This window comes from Synchiropus splendidus, chromosome 5 (genome assembly GCF_027744825.2).
Source record: "Synchiropus splendidus isolate RoL2022-P1 chromosome 5, RoL_Sspl_1.0, whole genome shotgun sequence".
In the NCBI taxonomy this organism is placed as follows: domain Eukaryota; kingdom Metazoa; phylum Chordata; class Actinopteri; order Syngnathiformes; family Callionymidae; genus Synchiropus; species Synchiropus splendidus.
This window is the reverse complement of record NC_071338.1, coordinates 23,163,429-23,191,043: the sequence shown is the minus strand read 5'-3', so window position 1 is coordinate 23,191,043 and position 27,615 is coordinate 23,163,429. Positions and strand designations below refer to the sequence as shown.

At 41.5% G+C, this 27,615-nt stretch overlaps 1 protein-coding gene across 10 annotated transcripts in view; it reads left to right on the top strand.

Annotated features, from left to right (window-relative positions):
- The window catches only part of rbfox3a (RNA binding fox-1 homolog 3a), a 486,434-nt gene that overhangs the window by 353,672 nt on the left and 105,147 nt on the right, over nt 1-27,615 (top strand). The window contains exon 1 of one of the 10 annotated variants that reach the window (XM_053866320.1): nt 339-11,492. The exons of the other annotated variants lie outside the window; for them this stretch is intronic. Coding sequence (XP_053722295.1) covers nt 11,367-11,492 — 126 coding nt within the window. The 5' untranslated portion in view covers nt 339-11,366. Of the gene's footprint in view, nt 1-338; nt 11,493-27,615 lie in introns of those variants that run through there. 10 annotated transcript variants of the gene reach the window in all.

Genomic DNA, 27,615 nt, shown 5'->3' with positions numbered 1-27,615 from the left:
GAGTGTAACACCACCTGATTCTGTGGTCTCTTATTGGACTATATAAACACCTTACTTCCATGTTCTCACTTTCCTTGTAACCAGAGGTTTCTGCCTCAAACATTCCTCATCGATGTGCGGTACAAGTATATTATATTATTATATAATATACTTGTATTGTATATTATTATATAAGATATATTTTTTGGTGATTATATTGGTATCACTGATCATGAGGAACCCTGTGATTCCCACTCCTGAGGATCGCTATACCGCAGGGAAAAAAAGTGGGACCTGAATTTAGTCACAACAAACCTAAAGCTGATATGTAGATGTTAAATGTGAGACCTACGCACCTGGAACTGTTAATGTTGAGTGAGAAGCCTGTCATAAAGTCGGAGTTGAATCCAAAAAGAATTCGTTTTTTTTTTTTTATCTGTATTTTCAAATGGCACTGTAAATCCAAACTGCAATATCTAACATCCAACTTTCTTTTTGTAAAGCAAAGCAAGTCTGCCTTAAAATGTGTTTTGATGGAGGACATTTTTTTAATTTCATGAGTCAAACAATTTCCACCACTAGTTTTGGACTTGACGGATATGAATATTAAATGAGTACGGCTGCAAAAAAAAATGCTGATTCCTATACGAATATAGTTTGTACGACTTACTCCAAACCACGTCGAGTCATTTAAAAAGAAAAGCAGCAGAAATTCAACTTTTAATGTCATTGTCCCTCACTGCGCACCTTTTATAACCAGAGGCAAACACGCTTCCACACATAGCGCAACACAGCAAGCAATCCTACGCTAATTACCTTCCAATTAGATTTACTATTATTCCCTAATAACCTAACTGGAGCAGGCTAATCATATGTTTGAGTCATGCTCTAATGCAATCGGGCCCAGCGTGGGGTCAAACTCAATTTGGTTTAGCGACAGCGCGGCTCAAGCGTTCAGCGGCCGCACCACGCCGCGCCGGGACGGAGGAATTAACATCCTCCAGAGCTCGTCCTTCTCACCATCAATTGTTCCGTATTGTCAGAAGCCTGATAGTGACACAGTGTAATAACACTGTAGACACCGAATACATTAACACACCCTCCTCTATTAATCATTTAATACATTTATGAATGAATTATGCAGCAGCAGATATGCACAGGGAGGGTGGATGTAGAAACTCTGTGTTACGGCGCTGAAAAAGCAGGAGACAAATGTGTTGACATTTCATTTATTTCATTTAAATGCACATAATGCACGTATCACTGCGAGGAACAATGAATTGATCCGGCTAAGAAGTAGAGTGTGAGTATCCTTAGCCTGATATATTATTCCTCTGTGCCACAGAGTCCCATTGTTGTTGGGAAACTATTAAAAATGAGCCACATTGTTGCACTTAGAGACACTTTTTGACTGCCTCACACACACACACACACACACACACACACACACACATTCATGAAGAGGAAACCACATAAACTGTCCTGCCCAAAGATTTGCTCATTATGCTGCAAGTGTGGATTTATCTCTCACTGAAAATAGTCCCAAACACTTATTTTGTACCTTTTAAGAAACTGAGGTTTTAAGGGCTGACACACACATAAACACAGCCACATACACGAACAGTCTGCATTATTAAACTAGTGACATTTCATGAGGCAAAGGCATGTCGTGTATTCCACAGTGCACTGAATATACTTTGATATTCACTGAATTTCATTCGTACAAACACTGAATAACGTGTGGATTTGTGTGTATGCCCAAGTAATTCAGCTTTTCTGTTTGTTGATCTGAGTGAAAGAGAAAGATCCAGAATATCAAACTCACAACTGGTGGCCACACTTCATCAAATGGCATAAAGCCTCTAGTCAGCATATGTCTGTGATGAAGTGCTGAGAGGGGTTTTGACCGGGGCCTATACACTTTAGCGCACACCCACGCGACTGCACAAAAGTCTCAACTTCAGCGACCATTTCTCTCGCTCAGTGCTGATACTTATTCTGCTGAACCTCCTTCTATTATTTCTTTTGGTGTATGTGTGCGATGGTTGGTGTGCATGAAGGTGCCCACACACAAGCGCCGTAATCCCATGTTCATTCTGTTTAAATGAAAATTCTCATTTTGTCATGCATATACATTCAATCTCCTGAAGGGGAAAGATGTTTGACGAGAGCAACAACCCATATTTAACCCAACAGAGCCTCTAGATTGCCCAAAACAACCCGCAAAAGATCTGTTCATGCAGAATGGAAAAGCCATATGTCAAATTTAATGCCTACGGACCTGATACAGCCCACTTGGTCTTTCATGTGGCCTCTCATCAAACATATCTGGCTCAAAATTGTATTCAATATTACTTTAAAACGCACTGACCACATTAGTTCCGAAGCATACTGATAGCATGACCACGAAGACTCATGGCCATTCTGAGTGTTTAAACAAACAATGAGAAAGATGAAGGGTTATATGGTGATGGGAAAATGGATGGAGGTTTCATGGAGGATCTACAAGTGTTCTACATGTATTTTATTTTTCAATTTAGAGTTTAAGAAATATGGTTTTGAAAAAAACAGTAGGGAAAAAAGCAATCTCATACCCTACCTTTAGGACATGTTAAAATTTCCAAAAGGGTCATCAGTTACTTGACCTTTGGTGGGAATTGTTCAACCTCACACACATGCTACCTTCATAAATTCATCACTTATTCATTCATTACAAACGCCCCAAACTTGGAGCCCCATATGCTACTGAAGGAGCTGAAGTATCGTGAGACAGTCTGCTGCATGATATTGCTACCCAAATTGCTAGTATTTTCATTCAGTTTCTGAGGTGGAAGAAAGTCTAGGAGGGGGGAAGGAGAAGAAAAAAAAAGTTCCCACCACAAGGCAACTAAAAGTAGAGTTACGACAAGCCAGATGACATCATCACAGTCAGAAATATTTTCCCATCAGATTTGTGTGGAAGCCAGTCTGACAGCACAAAAAGCCTCCGCAACACTGTCTCTGTATGAAACGCAGGCTCCTGTTGACATTGGACAATAGGCCGACCACTGTTACATCATTGTTATCGTCGAAATGTAAAAATCAGGAAACTGGTCTAGGTTTCAGTTGACGTGGCTGCTGTGTTGCTCCAAACTTTATTTCTTTTTTTCTCCTGTTACGATCCCTCAATACCTCTCCTAAAAAAGTTCCGTATTCAGAGTCTAGCGTTGGTAGCTATTATTATATTTATAGTAGGATGTCCTTGGCTTAATTGGTACCTGGTGGGTTGTTAAATATTAAGAGTGTCTTTGAAGAAAAGCATGATTTTTACCTTGAAGATGAAAACTTCATTTTCTTAAAGACAATCAAAGACAGTCAATTGAAGGACACAATGGTCCGGGACAGTTAAAAAAAACAAAAAAAAAACCCATACAAGCAGGTTCTTTTGTTTCTTCCCCGACTTTGCGAGTGTGGTTCCACCTTGCAGAGGACGAGCACCTTAGGGGATGAGAGGAGGAGAATGCCTAATGTCGTCGCCCTGTCAAGCCTCGGGCCGCTTTGATTCGCCTCTTTCTTCCTAAACGCCGCCTCACCTCGCCAGCAGGGACTGGCCCACGCTTTCAAAGTCACTTTTGCTGCCGAGTCAACCTGCCTGCACTTTGCTAAAAAGGACTCCTGGTGTCTCCTCCTACGGGCGGTATCTCCTTCTCACTGTCTCACTCACTCGCCTTTATTCATCTTGTATTTGTCCTTTTCACTCAGTGGAGAGCTTTTAAAATTTCATTGGCTTCTTTCAAGAGACACTGTGTGTGTGTGTGTTTTTTTTTTCTTCTGATACAAAATGCAAACTCTCCTGAACTCCTCCTCTGACCTCTGTCCTGCAGACGCCCCAAACCAAAAGCCAGCAGTTATTCGGAATAGAAAGAATAAATATTTCAACATGTTCAAACTGGCTTTGATGCTGCGGTTTAACTTTGAAGCCTCAATGTCACCGGCCTTTTAAGTTCACCATCAGACTCGGTAGCACTCAGAGAGAGTAGATGAAAAACATCTAATGTATATACATCATGCTCCTCGTAGGTGCGCGCCAGATCACTAACAGAGAGGACAAACAACTGCAGGTGTCGTTTGCATCAGTTCACATGACAGCAGAGTGAGCGATGGTCTCTGGTTTACATTTCAGGAGATGCTCTTCAACATGCTTCTGTCTCTCACCTGATGTGACACTCCGTGTTTGCAGTAATTAAACGCCTCACGAGTTACAGGTCTGTTGAGCGACAGGGATGGAGGGAAAGAGACAAAGTTGGATTGAAGTGTTTTTGGAGTGGGTGTGATGTGATGCATCCATGAGAGACTGCTTCGGAAGATTCACTTTGTGTGCCGGCTCAGTGGGCAAATGACAATGACAATAGCTCCTGAAGTTGGAGGTGTATCAAAGTCTCACTTTGTGTCCCTCTATCATAGAGTCCACTGAGTTTCCATCCTACAGTTCAACCATTGACGTCACCACCCTGATATTCCTCTAGTCTCACCTCCATGTCCTAATTCATCACACCTAAGAACCTCATTTGTGGTCTGGTCTTGTCCCCCGTCTCTGTCTCCCTCTCCATATATCCAAGCCTCCTGATTGGTCATAACTTTGTCTCCAAACTTTTCTACACGAGCGCTTACTCTGATGCACTCTTTTAAAGTCATGTATTGCACCCTGTCTGCACTCTCCTCTTCACCTCCCATGATCTGTGTCACAGGACTTTCAATGACTGATCAAAAATACTTCTTCTTTGGTCCTCCTTCCTCTCTCTCTCATTTATACGTCTTGCATGAACGTGCACGTCTTACACTCGCTATCCTGCTTCTCCTTTTCCTCTTTACTCTCACCACAAATCACTCTATCATCAGCAAATATAATAATTCACTGAGACTCCCCTCATTTGTCTTTCATGAAATTTGTCTTCCTCAATTATACATTTAGCTCTTTCCTCTCACTCACCATTTAGCACAGATATTGAAAGTAAAACCTTGACCAATATAAACACCACGTCCTCCTTGCGAATGTCGGAATGTTCAACACACTTGTCACAATACTTTACAGATGGTGGGAGTGGCTGGTTGTCTGGTGATTTTATTATTATTGTTTTCAGCTCATTACAGCTGAAAGTTTATTCACCATTGTGCTCCATTAAACATCTGACACTTGTGTTTCCAATCGGCTCATCCAACGAAAACAGATCAACTTGTAGCTGCTGTGGATGGATACGCAAGTGCCATTTGTGGTGGTAAGTGGTCCTGCGGCTCTGTCCTCAAGTCATCTTTCCAATACGATTTGGTTGTGGGGCTGAAAGTGTGTTGCCTTCATTGTTCTGAATAATTGATGCTAAGTGATCAAAAACGTTGACAGGCACAGACCTCTGTACAGCACAGCACGAGCAATGGTGCTAACTAGCATTGGTGCTAGCAGACTACCCTGTTTAAACCTTTTCTTCGAAGTGAGTCGGATGCAGCTTGTGCCTCGTGGGCAAAGATGCAAAGTGAGCCATGAGATACAACCCACTATTACACCCTACAAGAGCAGAAACATTGTTTTCTGCACGTCATTGGCATGCTGGAGAGTGACAAATAGAAGTCTTGGATCTTGAATTATTATTGAAATTGATTTGTTCCTTCAGCGCTGCAACCGTAGGCTGCCGTTGCCGATTGTTATTGTGTCCTTCTGAGTGTATTCTGACTTTGTGAAATTCTGAGGGTTTCATTAAAAATGTCTGTGGTGATAAAGGTTGAATACCATGCTTGATTAAATATTCAACAAGACTGTAAAGAGCACGTACTGTATGGATATATGTGACAAATACTGGTGGTGAATACCCTTGGACAAGCACTATCCTTCTTCTTCCACTGCTCCACTTCTCCATCTTCTTCTCCTCTGCCCGCTCTTCCTCTTATTCCCGCTCCTCGTCCTCCTTCTTCGGCCTCCTACTCACCTATATTCTTCATGCTCTCCTTTACTGTGTAAACCGACGTCAGTGGGTGCTCACCACTACTTCTTTTTCCTGGTGTCTCCAGCCATTTCCAACTCTAACGCCATAGACTGCTCTCCAAACTTCTACATTAGCTGTTCCTCTGATTCTTCCTTCACACTCAATGAAACCCTGAGTATCTCCAAGTCTGCCTCCATCTACTCTGCCTCTTGTCTTCACGTCAGTGCTACTGTCTCTCCACTATACATCATGGCATGCATCATCTCACTACCGTCCTATGCCACTCTTTCAGTCACAGATCACACCTGACATGAAAAAAGGTCCCTAAATAACTCAGATCTTTTGGTTTATAGCGATGAATTTCCTACAGCTGGTGAATCATGTGGCCTCTATAAGTCAACATCAGTATAACACACTGCAGCACAAAAGAGAAACCTGAGCTTTTCTCATTGCTGAAAGACTTTAATTCAGTTATTATGATCTAAGTTTCATGCCTTTACTCAATGGATCGCAACAACTCTTTGCTCCTGATATCCAGTATGAGTTCATTTTTTAGCATGTTAAAATGCCTCATGTAGCAAAGTCTACATTGCGTAAAATATCCTGAATGTCACGATCGACCCCTTATGTATCGCCATTATTATTAGGGTTGTAAATCACAAGTTTCATCCTGATAATACTGTATATAATATTGATTGAAGGGGCTACGAGTTAGCTGTTTGCTGATGCCACGCGGTCTACAGAGATGCAACTATGATTGAGGAGGCAGGGATCAATGTGAGATAGATGAGCTGACTTAAAATAATCACTTCCATTTATAATGTGACATGCACATCCAAGGAAAGTGTGAGAGGTGATGAGTTTCGACTTCAAGTGTGTACCGCGTAAATACACAATCAGCTATTGCCGTCTATAGATTATAGACAGCAATGGCAGAAAAGACGCCTGCAGGTTTGGGCTCATGAGGACTCGCATTCATGCTGTCGCTTCTGACGCACATTCAAACCGATGACAAAATGCTTTATAAATATATGAAGTGGTTTTTGTTTTGTTGTTGTTAACCACTCTTCTTTTTTTCTAATGAGTTCAATATGGGGACAAAAGATGATAGGTTTAACAGGCATATGACAGCGGGAAGACTCCCCTAAAATATTTTCTAATTTTCATCATGCATCACAAAATGATATTGATCTGAGAGAATCTTAGACGTGATGGCGCCAGACCTCTGTGTCAGCACTGTGTCGACCAGCGCTTATAGAAGATAAGACTGCGTGAGTTTTCCATGCAACTGCATGACCTGAAGGAAAGAAGAGAACCATTTTTTCTTGTAATGTTATTGCTCACTATGGCGAACGTCCAAATCAAGAACGCACCTATAAGAACACACAGTTCAAGATCTTTGTCAAACACGCCAGAGACAGCCCGGACTCCTGCGACTGAGCTTAGCTAGCATCAACTTAAGAATCCAGTGCTCAGTGCCCACCCACAATATTGAGCTCAGGCAGCAAGCAGCGAATTTGGTGAGCATCAAAATTATATATCTTGTAGCCGCCTGGGTCGCCTGATAGCATGCTCACCCTTTGCGTCGCATGTAGCTGGTCTCAGATGTTTTTTTTTTTTTTTGTGAACACACATTAATATTTATGAATCAACTCCAGCTGGACTTTCTCAAGCCCCCCTCTCCGTTCGGATCATTCCTCCAAGCATATTGACGTGTATTGACATATTTAAACCCCTGATTTCTTTTTTTTTCCTTCATGCCTCTGTGTTCATTCAAATGAAAACAGACAAGATTGGCCTGTACATCCGCTCCAGAGTCATATTTCAATTCATTATATATGCCGAGATGAATATCGCTTCGAAAATGTGATAGTGTTTTACATTGTTGTTTAATAATTTAAAAGCTCCACGGAAGGTATGTCCTCTCGATTGCCACCTCATTAGAAGTGTTAGACTTAATGTAGCTCTCAATATATCTGTCAGTAGATTATGATATAAAACCAATATGTACACATGAGCACACACACACACACACACACACACACACACACACACACACACACTCCGGAAACATTAGCTGTTGTACTGCACAGCGAGAGGGGAGCGTGCCGCTAATATCTTTAGATAATGAAACGTTACGGCGAGATGAGAACCTGCGCGTCCCTTTTCCTGCTGGATAATTGTTATCATGCTGTAAAGGAAATGAGATGAAACTATTTGTAATGGTGCCATTATTCAGTGATACCACTGACCTTCACCAAGACAAATAAAGATGAAACATTCAACTCCAAATGTTAAGATTTCAAGGGCGCTTTATTTCACATGGATGACATTTAAAGTCACTTGGTGGTATTTTGTGTATTCCGTTCCCTTTTGGTGAACCTCCTAACATCTTCGAGAAGCTCTGGGAATATGACAAAATGCCACTTTTGGAGTGGTCATTGTGAGGAAGATCAGCTGATAACAGGTCTCTCTTTTGACAGATGTTTTGAGTTATTTGGTACTTGTAGTGGTTTGTGCCTGTGACAAGCTGGTGGGCTGTGAAGCCTTTAAGAGGCACTTGGGGTGTCCCCGATGGTTTATACCAAACCCATTTTTCATTGCTGATAACCACTCAAGCGGCTCATTTTTGGTGCTGGTAGGGAATTGTACTTAACATTTTTAGGTTGCATTAAAGTAATGGATCATCAGTATCTAATAGCAGTTTCAACAAAAACTCAATTTTAGTCACTTGTACTTTCACATTTACTTCTTATTCATTTAAACTCAGAAAAGCCTCAAACAGAGAAAGTGTTGGCTTTAAAATACTAAGAAAACGATATGATGCAGATTGGTCTGTCGCGCTAGCAGAAGAGGAAGTTTATGAAGTGTTTATTTTGAGAAACTGTGGCCATTATTATCAACTGCACCATCAAAGTAAAGTAACCGTCCATTTAAGTCTGCTTGCTAACTTTCTTATCCCCAGTGTCAACAGGAGGAATGGATGGAGATGTGAAGAGAAGAAGAAAGTCATTTCACTGATGAGAACATAGTCAGTTAGATCGGTGCTTTTCAACCAGTGTGCCGCGGCACACTAGTGTGTCAGGTGCGACGTAGACAATGATCCAGTTTCACACATTTTCGGGAGATGACGGCGGACGATATGATGACATTAAATGATGAACAATTCAAACCTGTTGACAAGCTACCAATGCAAGGAGACTATAGGGATTTGGTCACATTCTTTCTATACACTACAGATGTATGCTGACGCTACTCGCCCATCACTCGCAGAGCACAGTGTTGCGCACAATGTCCATCTTCCCACACACTGACAGTGAAGAAGCTGTGCCACTTCGAGTTGTTTTTAAACCTGATGCGCCTCTACCTGTGACAACAAAGACAGTCTGCGCCGCAGATCCTACAGCTAATATGACATCTCCCTTCAAAACTTTATTGACACTCGTAGACTTTGACAAATTAAAAGGGATTTTCTACCAGACTTTCAACTAAGTACAATTGAGCTTTGGCCGACATACCTTCGGTGACGTGCCCCAAGATTTTTTCAATGAACGAAGTGTGCCGTGGTTCGAAAGAGGTTGAAAAACACTAAGGATAAGGTTTTGCCATGGTCTTTGCCATGTTTGCACCACTCTAATTTATAGTTATTATGGATGAATGAATGAATGATGTGTTTTTTCAGGTGAATAGTCAAATATGTGACCAATGACAGCTATTTATATATTTATTTAAATATTTTCAAAGCTCAATCGGTTCTGCTCTTCCTGAGATTTTGCTGAAATAGAAGCAAATTTAGACTGCAGCATCTACAGTGCCCTAAAATGGAGACACTGCTTCATGAAGCTTCATCACACGGGTCATGTGCTGGTGCGGCTCTACTACAATTAGGATCTCTGCTTGCATGTCGACCAGCAAACTTGAGCACTGTAGTCCTCACAAGGCATGATATCAAGATGCATTGATGGTGAATCAGGCCTTGTTCAAAGTGACTATCGGACTCAAATCTCAGGCAACGTCCGTGTGTTTTAAAGCTCTTCTTAAGGGGCTTCTATCAGGTTTTGTCAGTCACATTTTTATCAACCTCAGACTAGTATTATTACGTTACCAATGATTGAAATGACTTTATGGGGAATATTTCTAAACAATAGCAAATACACTGGGAAAAAAAGGTGCACCTGCCATTGTGTGTTTTAGATAAGAGGAAGAGAAGTGAAGAATGCATTCCTACTGCTCCTCATTATAGAACCATCGCTCCTCCATCACCGTCAGATTACACTCACTCATTTCTTTCATATACATTCACCGCCAAAAATATAAATAATCTGCCGTGTTCCTGTTGCGAGGCCCCGCGTGGGGAAGGTGCAGGAGAACGAGTGGGGGTGTATATTGTACTATATCTCATTATTCAGCCATTAGCCTGCTCCTTTCTAGGGAAATGCTACGCTTAAAGAAAATATCCTCCTCACAACTGAGCAATAAATTTAATTAAGCCGCCACATCAGCTCTGCCATTTTGGGGGAAAGGCGTTCAACAATCGCTGTAATTGTTTCCGTCCCTAATTGTTTTTTAAATCAAATAATTTTCAACGTGTGTGTGTGTCTGTGTGTCTGTGTTCCACCTTGCAAAGCATTAGTGCGCGATGTGTGTGAGTGTGTGTAAACACCAGCAGATGTTTGGAATGCGTCCTCACAACATCTGGACGGTGTAAATCCTGCAGAAACACTGCGCTCAGTGGATTTAGAGGAGGAATAATGTCTTCAGGAGAATGTTTCTGACAGTTTTTCATTTGCTTGTTTGCATATAAGTGGAGGATTTATTCTTGCTTTATGGAAAACAAGTGGCGGCACCAAAGCTCGAGTATTTATCTGGAATAATCAGAGGTGGTGGATGGGGTTAAAGTGTGTGCGCGCTCCCCTCTGGCACGCTTGCCCCCACTCCCTCCCTCCGTCAGCTCTCTCTCTCTCCCTCTCTGTCGCTCTCTCTCTCCTTTCCTCGCTCTTACTCCAATCACCCCTTCTCCTTCCCTCAAGGACCTCCCCAGCTTCCCTTGCCCCGCCTCCTCTCTCCATCCCTCTCCTCCATGCCTCCTTCCTTCCTTCCCTCCTCCCCGTAACCATTTGCATGCCTCGGCATCCCCACCTCCTTTCTCCAAGTAAACAGAGGAGAGAAGAACAGAAGCATCACTTTGCCGCCTGTGCACATTAGCCTCCCACACACACACACACTTTCCACGCCGATCCGCTCTGCTCCAGTGTGCGTGTGTGTGTGTGTGTGTGAGTGTGTGTCAGCATCCCTCGTCGGTATCCGCTGAAGTAGTAACTCTACGACTGGCCGCCGCTGCCGCCGCTGACAGTAGTGAAGAGAGGGAGGGGAGAAGAAGTAGCGAGGACAGAGAGAGCTTGACAGACTGAAGCGTGTAAACAGAGTGTCTCTATGAGTAAGGGGTCCCGTCTCCACATGCTGTGCTCTATGGCAAACTCTGGCTGTGTTCTGCTGTCCGGGACCGGGATGTTACCCCACTCTCTTCAATGCCCCCCTGCTTTCCTCTATCTTCCCCAGGTAAGAACCCACCCACGCACTCTCATTTCAACTTTTCAAAGCGCATTGTTACTTTTACTTGTGTCCACTTTCGGCTCTTTAACTTTTTCTCGCACCCCTCTTTTCATCCCAAAACTGGTATTGAATTGTGTGACACATGGAGAAGTCCACCCCTCCCCCTGGAGTGTGTGTGTGTGTGTGAGGCTGTGAGTGTCTAGTGGGCAACGGGACAGGGACAGATGTCGGCTCAGAACTGAATTAGACAATAGAAGCAAACGACTGCTGGCTCACTTCTTGGAGTGGCTGCTCAGTTCATCTCTGGCTCCGTTTGTTTACTTAAAAGTGCTCGCCACGTTGGTCAATTGCAAAGATAGGTGCCAGAACTTCCGCCTGTGTGTGTGTGTGTTTGTTGTTGTTGTTTTATGGCACTACTGGAAGCATGTGCAGTGGCAGGCGGTCCCCGTTTTCTCTGGACAGTTTGTTATTGCCGCCGTATAAAATATGATAAGACTGGAGAGAGCTGCCGTATAAAATATGAGCGGGCTGTGCCGGTCTAACCTGCCGCGTCCAGACTCCAAATAGCCGCCACACATCACCTTTACACAGCGGCCCAGACCACCAGCAGGCTGGCAACACACATGGGCCCAAACACACACACACACACACACACAGCACCAGCTGGGATCCACACACACACACACACACACTTCTACTCTCCATGTGGGGACAGGAGCTCCATGAGTCCTCTGGGAAGCAGTCTGTTAGTCCCAAAGTAATGTGTATTTCATCGTTTATTACTCATGAGGAAGCCCTATTAAATATTATTTTACAATTTCTCGAGAAGGGCGTCCATTTAGTTTTATTTTAAAAGATAAAAACTTAATAGAAGTTTAAAACTTTGGAGCCTTTCGTTATTTCCCTTATGTCCGTTCTGACATAAACTTCAATGTTCATGTGTTTAAGTATGATCTAAAGACCTGCTTTCTCATCAGTATCATTCCAATGCACATAGCGAGAAAAGTATTATTGTCTGAATCACTTATTTTGTCTTGGTATTTTTGCAAGTTCTGCACTGTTCACACTTCTCATCTTCATGTGCTCTTGCTGAAGGAGCTCACTCATTATTCATGACCGTGCTCTTCATTTCAAAACAGAGATCCCTACACTTAAATTCTACGTATTCTGTTGAGGAGCAGGAGCTTAAATTAAAATTGGAATACTTAATTTTTAATGAAAATATTCTGGTCCCATGACCCGTTCAGTCTTGTGCTCAAAGGCTCCTCTCCAAAGTAGATAAACGTTCAGAAGGGTGTGGAACTAAAGTGAGAATATTGGCTTATTTAACAACAAGTGATGTTTTAAAAAGGAACATATCAATATTCTGAAGACATTTCGATACTCATCACTTGCTTACACTTCATCACCCAGTTTGGTGGCTGATTCTACATCGTCTCTTTTTATTTTATGTTATGAAAACCTGTTTTTAAACAACATCCTCGCAAATAAAAATTTAAACAACACATTTATCACCGTCATTTCCTCAGGAATGTATGGCGATTTAACCCGATGCTGTGGCGGCTCGATTACATTTTAAAAAGATGACTGCATCTTCAGCCATGTTGTGAATGACAGCACTGCTTTATCTCCTTTTTTTTAATTTCATATTGAACTTTTTTATGGCGCCTCAGTTTCCATATTCATGGCTGAGGGAGCTCACCTATTATTCATGACACTGTGCTCTTTATTTCTGTTTCAAATTTGTCATATTCCTTTGGAAAGTGGAAGAAATGCCCAAATTAGAATCCTAATAAAATGTGCTCACCTCATGACTGATTCATAAGCCAGAAGAAAACATGTCAAACTGTAGCACTTTTTTTTTTTACCACCACCATGCTTAAACGATTTCACCTTTCTTTTCTTCGTCTGATCTATGACTCTTAAATCTATATAACACGGATGTGCTATGGTGCCGTTCACATGCTTGTCCTTTTGTGAGGGAATAATTATTACTTTCATCATCTAATCCTGCTGCGTTGCTCTTTTTTTTTTTAGGTGTGACTGTTCAGATTTTTCTGCATGTGGGTTTTTGCTGACGGAGCTCAGTCATTTATTCATCACACTGTCCTGTTTATTTCATAACAGACACTTTCAATCTGTCTTTCTCCTCCACTAGTGGGAGACTTCTTTGAAAATATTGTGAATAATTCTGATTTAAAATTGAATTGTTAATGATTTTCATGGCTTGATGTGTCATGTGTGCTCAAAGTGAATTGAACCGAAACCTTTTAATTTGAAAGTGGTGCTGGTAAATGAAAGAAGGGTAGATAGAAGTGAATGGAATATTGAAGTATACAATGAAAGAGGAAAAGAAATTACAAAGGACTTCCTGGTGACTAAATATACAAAGATTTAAAAGTCATGAGTGACTCTCTGTTCTCTGTGCATTGTCGAGTATAGTCACTTCAGAGCTGCTTCTGCATCTCAGTGTTTATGTTTGTGAGCGATAGCGTTCACCTCATCCATCCGTTTGAACAGACAACATGGATCACAGCGAAACATACCAGCGCTCCTCTAAAACATTCATCTCATCCCTCCGTGCATATTGGATTTCCATTCCACCCTCTCTTCTCCAATACGCCCCTTTGTATCTCTCTCTCGCTTCTCCCAAGGCGATGTCTTGGAAAAAAAAAAAAAAAAAGTCCTCGTAAGTCAATACGATGTGCTAAATCTGCTTGTGCAAGCTTCCCTGCTTTCCCAAGGGAGGGAGGGAGGAGGAGGATCCTTTACCAAGGCGCACCTAATAGTTAAACACTTCCTCTCTGCTGGTCGGAATACACCCAGGAATGTGGTGAAATAAACTCCCCTCTTCCTCCTCCTCACCTCTTTGGCTTTATTCTTCGCTCTTTTTCCTCTCATGTCCTGCCCTTTGTTCTTTTCCGCCCTCTTTTGTAGCACTTTGTATTGTTCCGCGAAGGAACACGCGGTTTGTTCCTGCGTCTCATGTGGGTACGATTGGTTCCGAAGAAGAATGGAGTATATTCTCTCTCTGTGTAGCTTTGTGCAAGAAAACAATTGTTGTGAATGTATCTTTTCTTCAGAGCTCTAATATGTATAATGTGCTACATTGTCAGGACGCAGACAGTAAGAACTGTGACTCTAAATTAAGCCTCTTTTGCATTGACTCGCATGTTTATCTCAAAGGAAATGACACAAATGTAAAACAACACAGTGAATGTATCAACTACGTATTATAACAAAATCTAAATCAATGTCAGTGTTTGAGGAAGAGAAATGCTATTTTATGGAATAATGGATTTATTTTTCAATTATAAGCATCAATTCCATATTTCTATTTAATATCTGTATTCTCTGATGTCCGCACTGTTTGGCGGCTAATAAGAAGTGGTTCAGCACCCGGGACAGCTCCACACATCCAGTCAGAACCTACAGCTGATTCTTAAGTGGTTTGCCAGGGGGGTCCTGGAGCCAATCATCTCAGCTGACATTAGAGGGGGGGAAGAGCACGGTATTCCCCGGATAAATCAGCTGTCACTCTCGGAATTGTTACAGTGAGCTATGTATGTTCACATTTACAACTCGCGTCTCTGATTTGTTTCTCAAAATGTGCGACTATTAGTACACAAACATCAACAAAGTTCATTGATACAAGGAAGATTATGTGTATTGAAAAAAAGCAGTAACTTTCAAGTGAGAGATCACACTGTATTCTGTGTCAATTATACATCATATTGCATCCATGACAAACGAAAACGGAAGCATCACAATGCTTGGAACGATGAGACACTTTGGAGCCTGCATTACAAGTTTCTTCCAGATGACAGATATATTCACACTTGTCTTTGCTGTCTCATCTTTTAGCTGCTTTTATCCCAACTTGTGAAGAGCGCGAAACAACCGTGATCCAAACCCCGAAACACATAATCAAAAAGGAAGTCTTTACAGACTGAAGCAAGTCACAAAAGCCATCTCAAATTGCCCCTTGTTTTGTGTGGAGTAATTTGCTTCTGTCAAGACGTTGAAAAAGAACCTCAGTCCCAGCTATTCTCTTGCGCGGATGTCAATGGGTGCTGACACCAAGCTGTGGGAGAACACTCTATGTCGGCCCTTAGTGGAGCGATTTAGTTGATTTTCAGACTCGGTGAGAAGCAAGTGGATCTGCTGCGTTGCGCTGGGTGGAAGGGCTGCATTCAGGTTTAACACATGAGGTAGATTAGATTACATTAGATGATGTTATATTATTCGTCCCACTGCGGGGAAATTCAAGCGTGTCACAGTAGCCAATGACAACGAAGACACTGACACATACCAAAGATATTTAAGACGCACAACAGACATCCAAGATGTCCACAAAGTATCAGCATACATAAAAAATGTGTCGTGACAAGCTGTCAAACGCCCATAATATATCATCAAATATCATGACAAAATAAATATAATTTAAGTAGTTACGAGTGAAAAGACAATACATATATTATTATAAATTATATTAATATAGAAATGTATAAATAGAAAGATAGATAGACCAGCACCGCTGAGATCAGCTGACGATAGTAGAGAGGGTGTCACAGCAACATAAGTCCTAAAATAGAACTCTCAAATTTTCCTCAGCTTGCATTTGCATTCTATGAGTGATAAGATTGCGAACATGACTGGCTTCTGCTTTGTCCACTGCCTTTGATGCGGAGCAGCTACAGCATAAAATCCTACTGAGGCTTCCACCTGACACACTTTGCTGTTGTCAGCTTGTTTTATACTTAAAAATGTTGCAAAAGATGTTGAATTTTTTGACATATCTGTAGTATCTACCAAAGTTTAAAACATATTCAACGTTTTCAATTTGCATTTGCGACAGACAGAATTAGTTTTTTGACAGAATGTTTTTTGTTGCACTTTATTCCAAGGCACTTTCCTAGTCAGTGGGCTCCCCACTGACCATGGCAATAAATTTGATTCTGATTCTGATTCTGATTCTGATTCTGATTCTGATTCTGATTCTGATTCTGATTCTGATGAGAATTTTTTTATTTTTTTTTATTATTGGATAGAAATAAGTAATAATTATCATTGTCTATTGAGCTTTATTGATTTCTAGTTAGCTACGTATTGATGTTATAAACAGTGATAGTCAAAACTGCTTAGTTGAGCGATTACAAAATTTAAATTTCAGGGTTGAAATAATGTTGTTATGGGTGCCACAGCATCCTCCACTGTCACCTGTCCTCTGCATCCTCCTCAGTCACACCTGTTCTTCTCATATCCTCCTTTAGCGCATCCAGAATCTCATGGGTTGTGTCCCTCTTCTCCTCCCTTTTGAGTCACTTTAGAGTAAATTGGAAAAACATCGCGGCGTATTTGAGACACCACCATCAACTAAGTTTATGTATATTCTGGCCTCAGCGACAGGACCTTCAACCACAATTATATGTCAGACAGAAAGAGAAAAAAAAAAGTTGCATTTTGCAGCGTGAAGCTCAGCCATTCAATTTTGGGGCGGCTCCAGACATTTTCATTAATTTCTCTTGAAATATTACAAGGGCCTTGATGGCAATCTGTACTCCTCAACTGCACTCTGACTTAATTAAAATATCCGCCGAGAAGCACAAACAGTGTTCGAGAACATAACAGTTCAATCCAGGCTGATTAATGAGGAGATGCAGTTTTTGCCTCCAAAATCCTGCCACGTCGTTTCCTTAAATAATACATGCACATTACTGCACCTTCAACTGCGTTTTTTGTGTCAGTTACTTTTATTCAGATCCACAAATCATGGTCGCCTTTATGTGAAGCAGAGAGATGGCGTGCACTTCAGGTGTCCCTGGAGCCCACTCCTAACAGTTTACTTGCTTGGTAACTGTATGTCTTATTTTTTCCTTTGGTGAGGCGACTAAAGGGTTAAAAAAATAAATAAATAAATGAGAAAAAAACACCACTGACATCTCTGTGAACTGCAGATAAATGAATGTCCCTTCTCACTCTGACAACTGGCATTTGCTGCAGCGTTGCAGTGCATCTTATCCAAAAGTCGAAGAATTACAAAGTCTATATGGTGGCGACACATATTATATAGTTCATGGAAGAGTGTTGTGAAATGTAACTTCTTTCAGTCAAAAATCTGGATGAAAAAAATTAAACTCATCTGTAGTTCACGAGTAACTTTAAAACAAACTCCGCTCTCTGATGTCAACTCAGGTTTAAAGAGGGGGGCAGTGTAAGGTATGGCGCGTTGGATATATATTTTACCTTCCACACACATCAGCATCAAATCAATATCTTTATATATATATATATATCAATTTTTGGCTCATCTTCTGTGCTCTTCCTACCTCCATCTTAACCATCTCTCTCTCTACTTGGATAGTCGGTCAGGTTCTTCGACAAGTTTCCTAATCCCAGATAAGCCCACCTGCTCTGAGGCCAAGTTCAAACAGAACATGTTTTACATCTCTCAAAGTTAGAACTGAATTCCTAATGTCATTCTTTCATCCTGTTATGAAAGCACTCACACACACATACACACGATCTCTGTCAGACAGTGTTCTGCCTCTCATTAGCTTTTCTCACCCATGTCCCAATTTATAAAGCAGGAGCGATGTAATTGGATGTAGCCAAGTCTCTCCCCCTCATTCATTCTTTCTATTTTCCTTTACATTCCTGTCTCCCTTTGTCTCCCACCCCTGCTCCCCCACACTCTGTCTTTATTTCCACGTTGTTGGACAGTGAAATATACAGTTCACCTTGACGTTGTTGGCTTATAAACAGCAGACAGGTAATGATATGGTGGTTTGGATTACAGGGCCATCCTGCCGTGAATTGTTCCACTCAGACGGTGTGAAAGTTTCCTTGTGCTTCAGCTGCTGTTTGATTTACAACCCTCATTGTTATGAAGGAACAACAAAGCTGTAAACAACGCACAGGTAGCACTTTCCAGCCATAAAACCAAAAAGGTCACTTCGAGAAATAATTACGATTAAAAAAAAAAAAAAAAAAAACATGGGAGAGAAAGAAGTCCTCGCTTATGCAGAGTGGAACAGTGATGGCGCCGCTGAAATGACGGGCTGCTACTGGAATATTTGTGTCTCATAAATCTGCCATCATTCAGCCGTTATTCATGACCTCTGAGCCAGCTGAGGGTCTCCAATTGCCTGACAACCCCCCAGTCTCCAACCCCCTCCGTCTGCTGGCATGTCATTGTCTTACCATCCCCTCATTGTCTTGTGGGTTTTGGCAACTGAGAGACTCCATTATCCCAGTTTTGGTGAAAGACTTGAAGAAATGTACATTCATTTTCTGAAGCTGTTTAATTTATGAGTGGTTATCAAGCAGCGATATTCTATTCACTCTTAAAGTGGACTCCCCTTACTGCATACCATTAAAAGACGACCGCATTTCACCTAAGAAAATAGGTACAAACCTCCCGTTGGATTAGGGTTCAGCAACAGTGCGCCCGACAAATCTGGTCCACCCTCTATACATTGAATGGCCATGGTCTTCCAAAGACATCGTGGTGAGACTGCAGTGCCAGAATTCAAACAAAGCATGAGTCATCCTGGATGGCCATCACAGACCACAGACCTGTGGGAGACGGCTTCGCCCTGTGGTCAGGCTCTCCCATTGTCAAAAAAAAGTCTTGGTGAAACTCACCGTAACCCAGACAATAAATATTGTGATGTTTATATCCAAGATCAATGTGAGGGAGCAAGGAAACTAGCTTCAAGATTCACCAAGATTAGCTCACTGTGAGTATATAGGTAGATATATGGCAAGATATGATCACATATGAAAAAGGTGGCCGTAGCACATTTGCTTGTCTCGAATTGGATTCACTGTTACATTGTCCTACAACAGTAAAGTAAGGTTGGCCCACCAGGGGCCTCATTTAAACGACCAGTCCAAGTGATGAGCCGAACAAATACTGTGTTTGTTGAACAGCTAGTCTGCAATTTCAATCTCTGTTTGAAGGTTTTTTCTTATTTTTTTAACACTACTTGTGTTGCTCCACCTCCCCAAAAAATCCCTTTCCCAACAATTGATCTGGAAGTTTCCTGATCAATTGTTGAACTTATAAACAGTAAGACCTGTTTCCATGTTTCCATTGAATGGGAACGTGTCCAAGCTCCATTAAATGACTGGGACGGCCAAATTTGGCCCCCAGACCTTGAGTTTTCTACAAGCCCATTTGATCAAAGAAGACACAGCCCTTGTTGTAATACTGTACTCACAATTGTTGTTGCCCACCAGGGGGCTCTGAATGAGGGGAATGACTACACAATTGTTCACCAACGACCTCTGAGTTACTGCCATGTAGACGTGAGGAGTCATCGACGCGTATGTACCAGGAGATTAGGAAAGTCATTACTCACCTGGAAGTTGTTCTCATGCAATGACTTGCCAAACTCAACAGGAATGGATTAGGACTCATTGAATCTCGCACACAGTGTGACTCATACAGTTGAAGGAGGTTTACCCCCTCAGCAGTGGGATACATGCACATGTGCATGATTGTAAGATATGTGTTATGTGTTTGAAAAATACACTTGAAAGTATAATTTTTTAAGTAAGTTCATGCTTATTAGTGTCATAATAAATTGTATTTAAAATTTGAGGCAACCAATTTATATCTACATTAAAAATAAATATGCAATCTCTGCAAAATGAAGAGATTATCTGGCAGTTCATGCATGAATATATATGTTGAAATACTCCTCAAGATTTGAAAATACATTTCCGTTGCAGTTTGGACATGATAATAATTGATAAGAGCCGATGTAGGATCTAATGCAGAATCAATTGTACTGCAGTGTAATAATAACGTCAGTGAAATGAGTGACTGGTGAACAGCAGAGGAGCAGGATGGGACAGGAAAATACGAGGGAAAAGTAGGAAAATGAATCAAGGTGTGACCCACAGGCGAGTATCAAGGAGGAGGTCGCAGCTTGACACGCCGGAGGTTTCTAGCATCGTGTTAGCTAAAGGTCCCAGAGCAGGTGGACGCCAGAGCAGTTAAAGGTTATCCAGACAAGCTAGCTTGTTAGTGCGCCGCTGATGTGACAGCATACAGTAGAAAGAGGGGTCAGTAGGTCAAAGGCTCTGACCTCGGAAGCGTCCGGGGAGGACCCTCCTGTCATTTGTTTAAGGTTATGTTCATCACTGAGAAGTCCGCGGGCTCCGTTCTCAACACTTGCCGGGGAGGGTGGTTAGTAATTACCCTCGGTATTTACCCCTGGATTCCCTCCGCTGACTTCAGAGGTGTGTTTGTCAAGTGTGTGTCAGTGGAATCATCACTGCTGCCTGGTGTGTCCACGCTGTCGGGTGGGATTCTCCTGCCACCTCCTTCCTGCTTTGTCGAGGCTCCACTTCCTCTGAACAAATACACAAACTGACAACCGGCTTATTCCGCTCTTGAACAATCACGGCTCATAGACACACACACACACACACACACACACACACACACACACACACACACTCCCAGTAATTTGCATTAATTGTTGCCATTAACGCGGGAACAAGGTCTAAATTGAATCACAAGTGGAAGACAAATATTGATGCTAATTGACAAAGCTGTTTTTCGGAGGAATTTCTCCCCCAAATGCTTCAGATAGATCCTCATTAACCCTCATTTGCATAGATTAATCAGTGACAATTAGAAATGAGGATGATTGTCAAACCCCGCTTTCATCCCGCGAGTGTGTGACCTGCTGCATGTCCAGATCCGCTGTGTTTATCGGCACCAACACACACACACGCACACACAGGTTGGTCACAACCAGGCAAGTCCATTAGTCACTGTGAAGGTGTGGGCACCGAAACGTAAACTCAGCACTTCTTTAGGGACATTAAGTCTGTGACTCTGGCAACCCTGCCCTGAACTGGCAACCTCATGATGCTCACCTATTGATTACAATGCACGGCTTTGTTTTTTTTTATGAATATCGGCTCACGCTTTAGACTGATCCAAGCAGCCTCCCTCGTCCATGTGCGTGTGGAGGACGGCGAAATATATATGCGTCCAGCGTTAGCAGCGGAGACAGTCGCGCCTGTGTGTGTGTGTGTGTGTGTGTAAGGGTTCATAGCGTGGCTAAAGGCTTGTGTATCGTGAAAAATACAACACAGTTCAGACGCCTCAGGTGAAAAGTTCACAAACACGCTCCAGACACAGCACTAATGCCGTCCTCTAGCCGCGTGCGAGGCCACTCACAGCCATTTTCATTAATTTCACACCATTAATGAGCGAGAAAACGGAATGGAGAAGGAAAATATGGCTATCAATCGCTGCTGTTGTTGGCAGGTGTATAATGAAGTATCAGAGTCCAATTGAATTGGCTCTAATTACAGCAGCCTCCAGATATTGCTTCATCTGTAGCAGGCCTATTAATGTACGTGCGGCGCGTGAGCGCGCGTGTGTGTGTGTGTGCTTGCGTATAAGTGTGTGTCAGTGCATGCAATCATGCTTACATGTGTCCTTACAGAGGCTCGGCTGCTCACATTTGATACCGACTTAAGATTCTCACCACACTCACACACTCACACACCTCCACACACACTCTCACATGCTGTTACACTTGGCTAACTAGTAGGTGGTCCATGCCCCTGCATCTCCCAATACTTAATAAGGTAAGCAGCACTTAAGAGGAAATGGGATTATATTAATTCAATTCATCCGATAATATCGGGGCACAGCATCACTGGTGGTCCACCGCTGAATCGGCGCAACAGGGTGTGGTGTGTGCGTTCGTGTGCGCCAATGATGACAAATTGAATTATTTTCCCTTTAAATACGGACAGAAATTTGACTGGATTTTTCGTGCTCGGCTTGACAAACACGTTTTCGCAGCAAACTTTCCTTCTTCACATGTTTCCCTTCACCTTAAACCCCCTCACTCCTGCAGAGGAGCCACTTCGCGGCTGAGTTGACGCGGGGAGCCGAGCCCTGTGATGATCTAAGGGTTTAATTTCCTCACGAGGAGTATCGTACAGATAAATAGATAGACCCTCGTAAAGGGCCGAGAGCCAACTCTGCTTCTAAAACCGTGTGCGATGTGGACCTTGTTACTACTTTTATAGCAGCTGTTGATTTTCTCAAATAGGTTCTTTGTTTGACGCGCTCATGGTGGTGTGAGGATAAGAAAATATAATTTTGTGGCCCTTTTGTAAAACAAACTCCATTCATCTGCCGCGACCTGCTGAACAACCTTCCCTAATGATCCCAGTAAGTCAGATAAAATATTAACACCTTCTGCAAAATTAAAACAGCAAGCGTTCTTTCTCATGGACGTGCGTCCAGCACACGCAGCACATCAGTGGAGGACGGTGGGGAATGTGCTGATACAAGTCATTCATTATATTAAAGAAACTATAGAACGCGTGATTGAATGAAGGTTGTTGGCAGTAAACCACTTCTATTCATTGCGTTGACAGTCAATTTCCTGAAAGTATGGTCAGTTTAAAGTAATATTGTACTTTTTTTTGGGACATAGATAAAGACGACATGCTAGAGGAGATAATGGTTGAATTTGCCAAGCTTGGCAGGACCGGTCATCTCTGCACTTATATATTGTCACAGTGGTGCATGAGTGAAATATAAAGTATATTTTTCCAAGGACTAGTGCCAACAGTTTCAGTTAAAAACAACAATGAAACTTAGAAAAGTATGACATGTCACATAGTGATACAGAGCGATGTGATATGTTGAGACGTTACGGGATGTATTGCATGTTTCATGTTTCATTTCATTTCGAAATTCACGTTTGTGTAAAATGTGTCTGCCTGCAATGTGGTTGAGAAAATGTTAAATGACTTTTTTTTTTTTTTTTTTTTTTTTCTCAGCAATCAAATGTCAGATCATACTGTAGAACAGTAGCTTTCCATAAGAGTAAAACTTTTATTATAATTCTATTATAATTCGCCACGTGCGAAACGCTGTTTAACATTGAAAGACCATCAAAGACTACAAAATTGGATGATGAGGCATGCCTGTGACAGTGATCACAAAAATCAATCACCGAACCGCTGAAAGCATCTTAAACTAAACCATTTGTGAATAAAACAAAACTGACATCTTTGTCATTTCCGCTAGAACTTATTGAGCAAGTGTAACATTGAAACCACGTTACATCACAATTCCGACTGAGACACTGATTTGAAGAGCGCTGTCAAAATGCTGTCTTTCTCCCTCAGTTCAAATGTCTGTCCTCATTCTTAGATGAACTTCAGTGCCTTATTCATTTAAAATGTGTTTATTAATAGTCAAGATCTAGGATGAAATAGCTCCTTTGAGCATAAAAGGTTTACAACTAACCTTCAAATGCAGCTTGACATGTCTGTAAAAGGGTCTATATATATATGTATGTATATATATATATATATATATATATATATATATATATATATATATATATATATATATATATATATATATATATATATATATATATATATATATATATATATATATATATATATATATATATATATAAAACAGGAAAGGCAAATACATGTTTCACTCCCTCACAACTGAAAACCTCATCTTTAAAGACAATGTGAGCCACGGTTTAAATGTCACCCAATGTACTCTTTAAACATGGAGAAGCAACCCATGATAAGCTAAGTGTTAGATACATCTTGTTAGCTTGATTTCTTCCGACCTGGGAAGCTAACATTTTATTTCTTTTCTTCCTCAACCAAATTTGAATGTTTAAAGCCCAGAGCGGCTATCAGGGGAAGTAGTTGTTGTAGTACACTTTTGAGGCTCTCAAACTTGATTTAAAAAAAAACAAAAAACAAAAACAGAGCAGGGGAAAATGCCTTGTTCACTAATATAGTTGCATAGTGGAATCAAATTAAAGAATAAAAGTAAGTTGCTCAGTCAACATTATTACCAAAAGGTTGAGGAGAAGCACATAAAGCAGCCGTAAAAAAGCGAGGTAAAAAAAGATAATGAAAGATGAGGGAGTTAAAGGTCCACCTCCTCATTTCATGCTGGGTAACTGCTGCCCTGATTTTATGGATCCAATAGCTTTCAAATGGGTTTTTGTTCCCTCACCTTCCTAATGGAAGGCGGGTTGTGATCAATATCCATGGCTTGAAGGAGTGAGGGATTGCTATTATGCATCAATATGTCAGGCCAATAAAAATACAAAATTGGGTTGGGTGCGTCTAGTTGCCACCAATTCCACTTTCTGTTAAATGTATCTGAATATTATGAACTTCTAATTTTACGTCCTGGAGTCGGAGGCCTGGAGCTTTATTTATGTTGGGCACAAGTGTACAGCATGATTCATTTCCATCGCCAGAGCAGGGTTCAAATGAAAGCACAGGTCAGGATCAGACTCCTCACTTGGCATGGTGTTTTTGTGTTAGATGACGGCTCGCAACACAAAATCCAGTGTTTCAAAACTGTTATTAATAATTCCAGAAATAGGAATGGAAGGATGGAACTTTGATTTTAATTAATTATGTACAGATATTTGATTCAAATTACATCTTTAAATCATATGGAAAAACCAAAAGATCCATGATGGACAGTCAGGAAGTTAGAAAAAAAAAAGAAAAACAGAGAAAAGGGATGTTATGTGCACTTTATGCAGAGTGAACCGGAGCATTTCCACCATCACGTTTATGATGTAAATGTTGAACTGTATTTTGACAGTAGTAGTAGGAGTAGATGTAAAAATAAATGTTTTTAAGTCCAAACGCTACTGTAAATATATGTATTTTTCCTTCAGTCACACAGAAAATACCAGCATTTTTCTCGTATTAAATTTTCAGTGAAATATTTAGCAAACATGCAAACAGTCTTGTCTTGCATCAAAGTGGAAGCCTGTTAAACCCAAACTTCCCATCGTCCCGACAAGCCCTCACCACTACATACCACGCTCTCATACTTCAGTTTTGTAGTGTTGAAATGGATTTCTATTTAACGAAATATTCTGAAGTGAAATTCATAACTGGACTAGTTCGACCCGTGGGATATATTGGCACGCTGCATTAACCGACTGATAGCCACAAAATGTCAGCGTTTGTCTTGTGGCCCTTCTTCTCATGAGACTCTCTTCTTGCTTCTACTGATACAGATCACTAATAATTATTTGCTTGAAAGATATCCACATTCTCTCATGCTCCACATTTCAAAAACACATCCCTCTCTCTCTCTCGCGCGTACTTCCTTCCTTTTTCTGCACTTGTTTTGCGTTCAGACGGTCTTTAGCTCCACATAATCCCTTGTGTGATTCCTACTCTAGTTCTGTCACCTCTTTTTACCTTCTCTCTCCTCTCCATCCTTCCGGCTAAGCGGAGGAAGGCCTTATCTTTCCTCTGAAGTGCGCTCTGGCTCGCTCTCCCTTTTCCATGTTGTGCTGAATGAATTATAAATGTGAATTACGGCATAGAGAGATATGCTCTTTCAACTACTGTGGATCTATCCATTGATCTCATTTCTTGCTGTGTATGTATTTGCACGTCACCTATCAGTCTCTCGAGTGGGACTCTCTCCCTCATATGCTGTGCCTCGCTTCCATGCAGGAATCCTCTGGTGCTTTATTAAATGTATCAACACAGAAAGAGGGTAGTGAGGTTCAGTATCACTGCAACGCAACTTCTGGACTTGGCTTTGACCGATGGGACTATCACTTTTCATTTCATTGTAAATGTTTATATTTGCTTGGCTTGATTTCCACTCCACTTCTCATTTCATTTCACTCCATCATCGAGGAAACTGAAGCCAGAATGGAGGTATTTATTTAATTGCATCGGTCCCCTTCAGTTCCGGACTTGACATTTTATCAAAGTTATCGAAGCTTTGCCTCTATATTGGAGCCACACAAAGATGGAAGAACTTCACACTTGGCCGGGGAAATTAGGGTTCATTTGAAAAGTGGTCGCCCCTCGAGCTGTCTGTCTGGCTTACAATGACTGTATTAAATATTGAAGATATTCATCCCCATATTTTACAGCCTTTCCTCAATCAAAGTCCATAGCCTGGAGCCAAAGCCTGGCCTGCTCTAACTAAGTATTTTCACTGTCACATAGTCCATGATCGCGCCCATAAACTTTCAAGGTTTATTGTGTCACATAAACAACAATGTTATTGGTCAGTCAGTCAGAATTTATTTGGACAGCACTCACATTACGTCATGGTTAAAAGCTGTTAAATAAAATCATATTTGAATGCATGTTGAATATTTGAAATGTGGTTCATGTTCTACTGATCTCAAATACCAGTGTTCTCAATGGATTAATAAACATTTTTGTGAAACTTCTTTAAAAATAAATAAAAAAATAAAAAATCAACATATGTACTTTTTTTATGAGGGAACCTAGCAATATGCAATACATTAAGGATTGTTGAAGCTCGTACTTTTTTGAGACAGGTCAACCTCTTCAACCTTTAGCTTTCAAGATGAAAGAGATCAATTGGATTTCATGATTTATTTGAGAGCCAAGTCTCACCTGCAGGTGGAAGGCTGAACTGTGTGCAGGATGTAAAGTATCCTTTCCCGAATTTTAGGAATCTAGAAAACTACTGATGATCCCACAGGATTCCAGGCTTAAGCTACAGTAGGAATTGATCTGTATGGACAGGGCAATGGTTGGTGAACATGTTGGCTGAGTAAAGAAATGGGCTTGAAGTCGCAAACCGCTTTAGACGCATGCAATAAAAAGGAAAGAAGAGAAAGGAACTAGACCACAAAGCTCTTGCATCGCTATTAAACAACATCCCAAGGGAACCCCTTTGAGTTGATTTGATCCCTATTCATGGTCTGCCCACTTCCATCTCTGACCCTTCGCCCTGAACCACTCCCATTCAGATCTAAGCCATGGGTCACGACCCCCGGCGGGGTCACAAACTGGGAGGCTAGGTCAAAAGTCACCACGGCCTGGAGTTGCACGAGGCACTCAAGGATTAAATCAAGCTATTTGCCTTTATAGGAAATAGATTATATGGAGTGGCAGCGACTTGAAAAGTGGGTGTGCTAATAATTTATGCAAACCTTTCCGAGCAGCCCTGCGGCAATATATGGAGCATGCATGTGCTGTGAACCATAACATTTCAGATCACCGGAGTACATTAAGGCGAGGTATGTGCCAGTGTTCATTGATAATGAAACTTGTCACCGCAGACGCA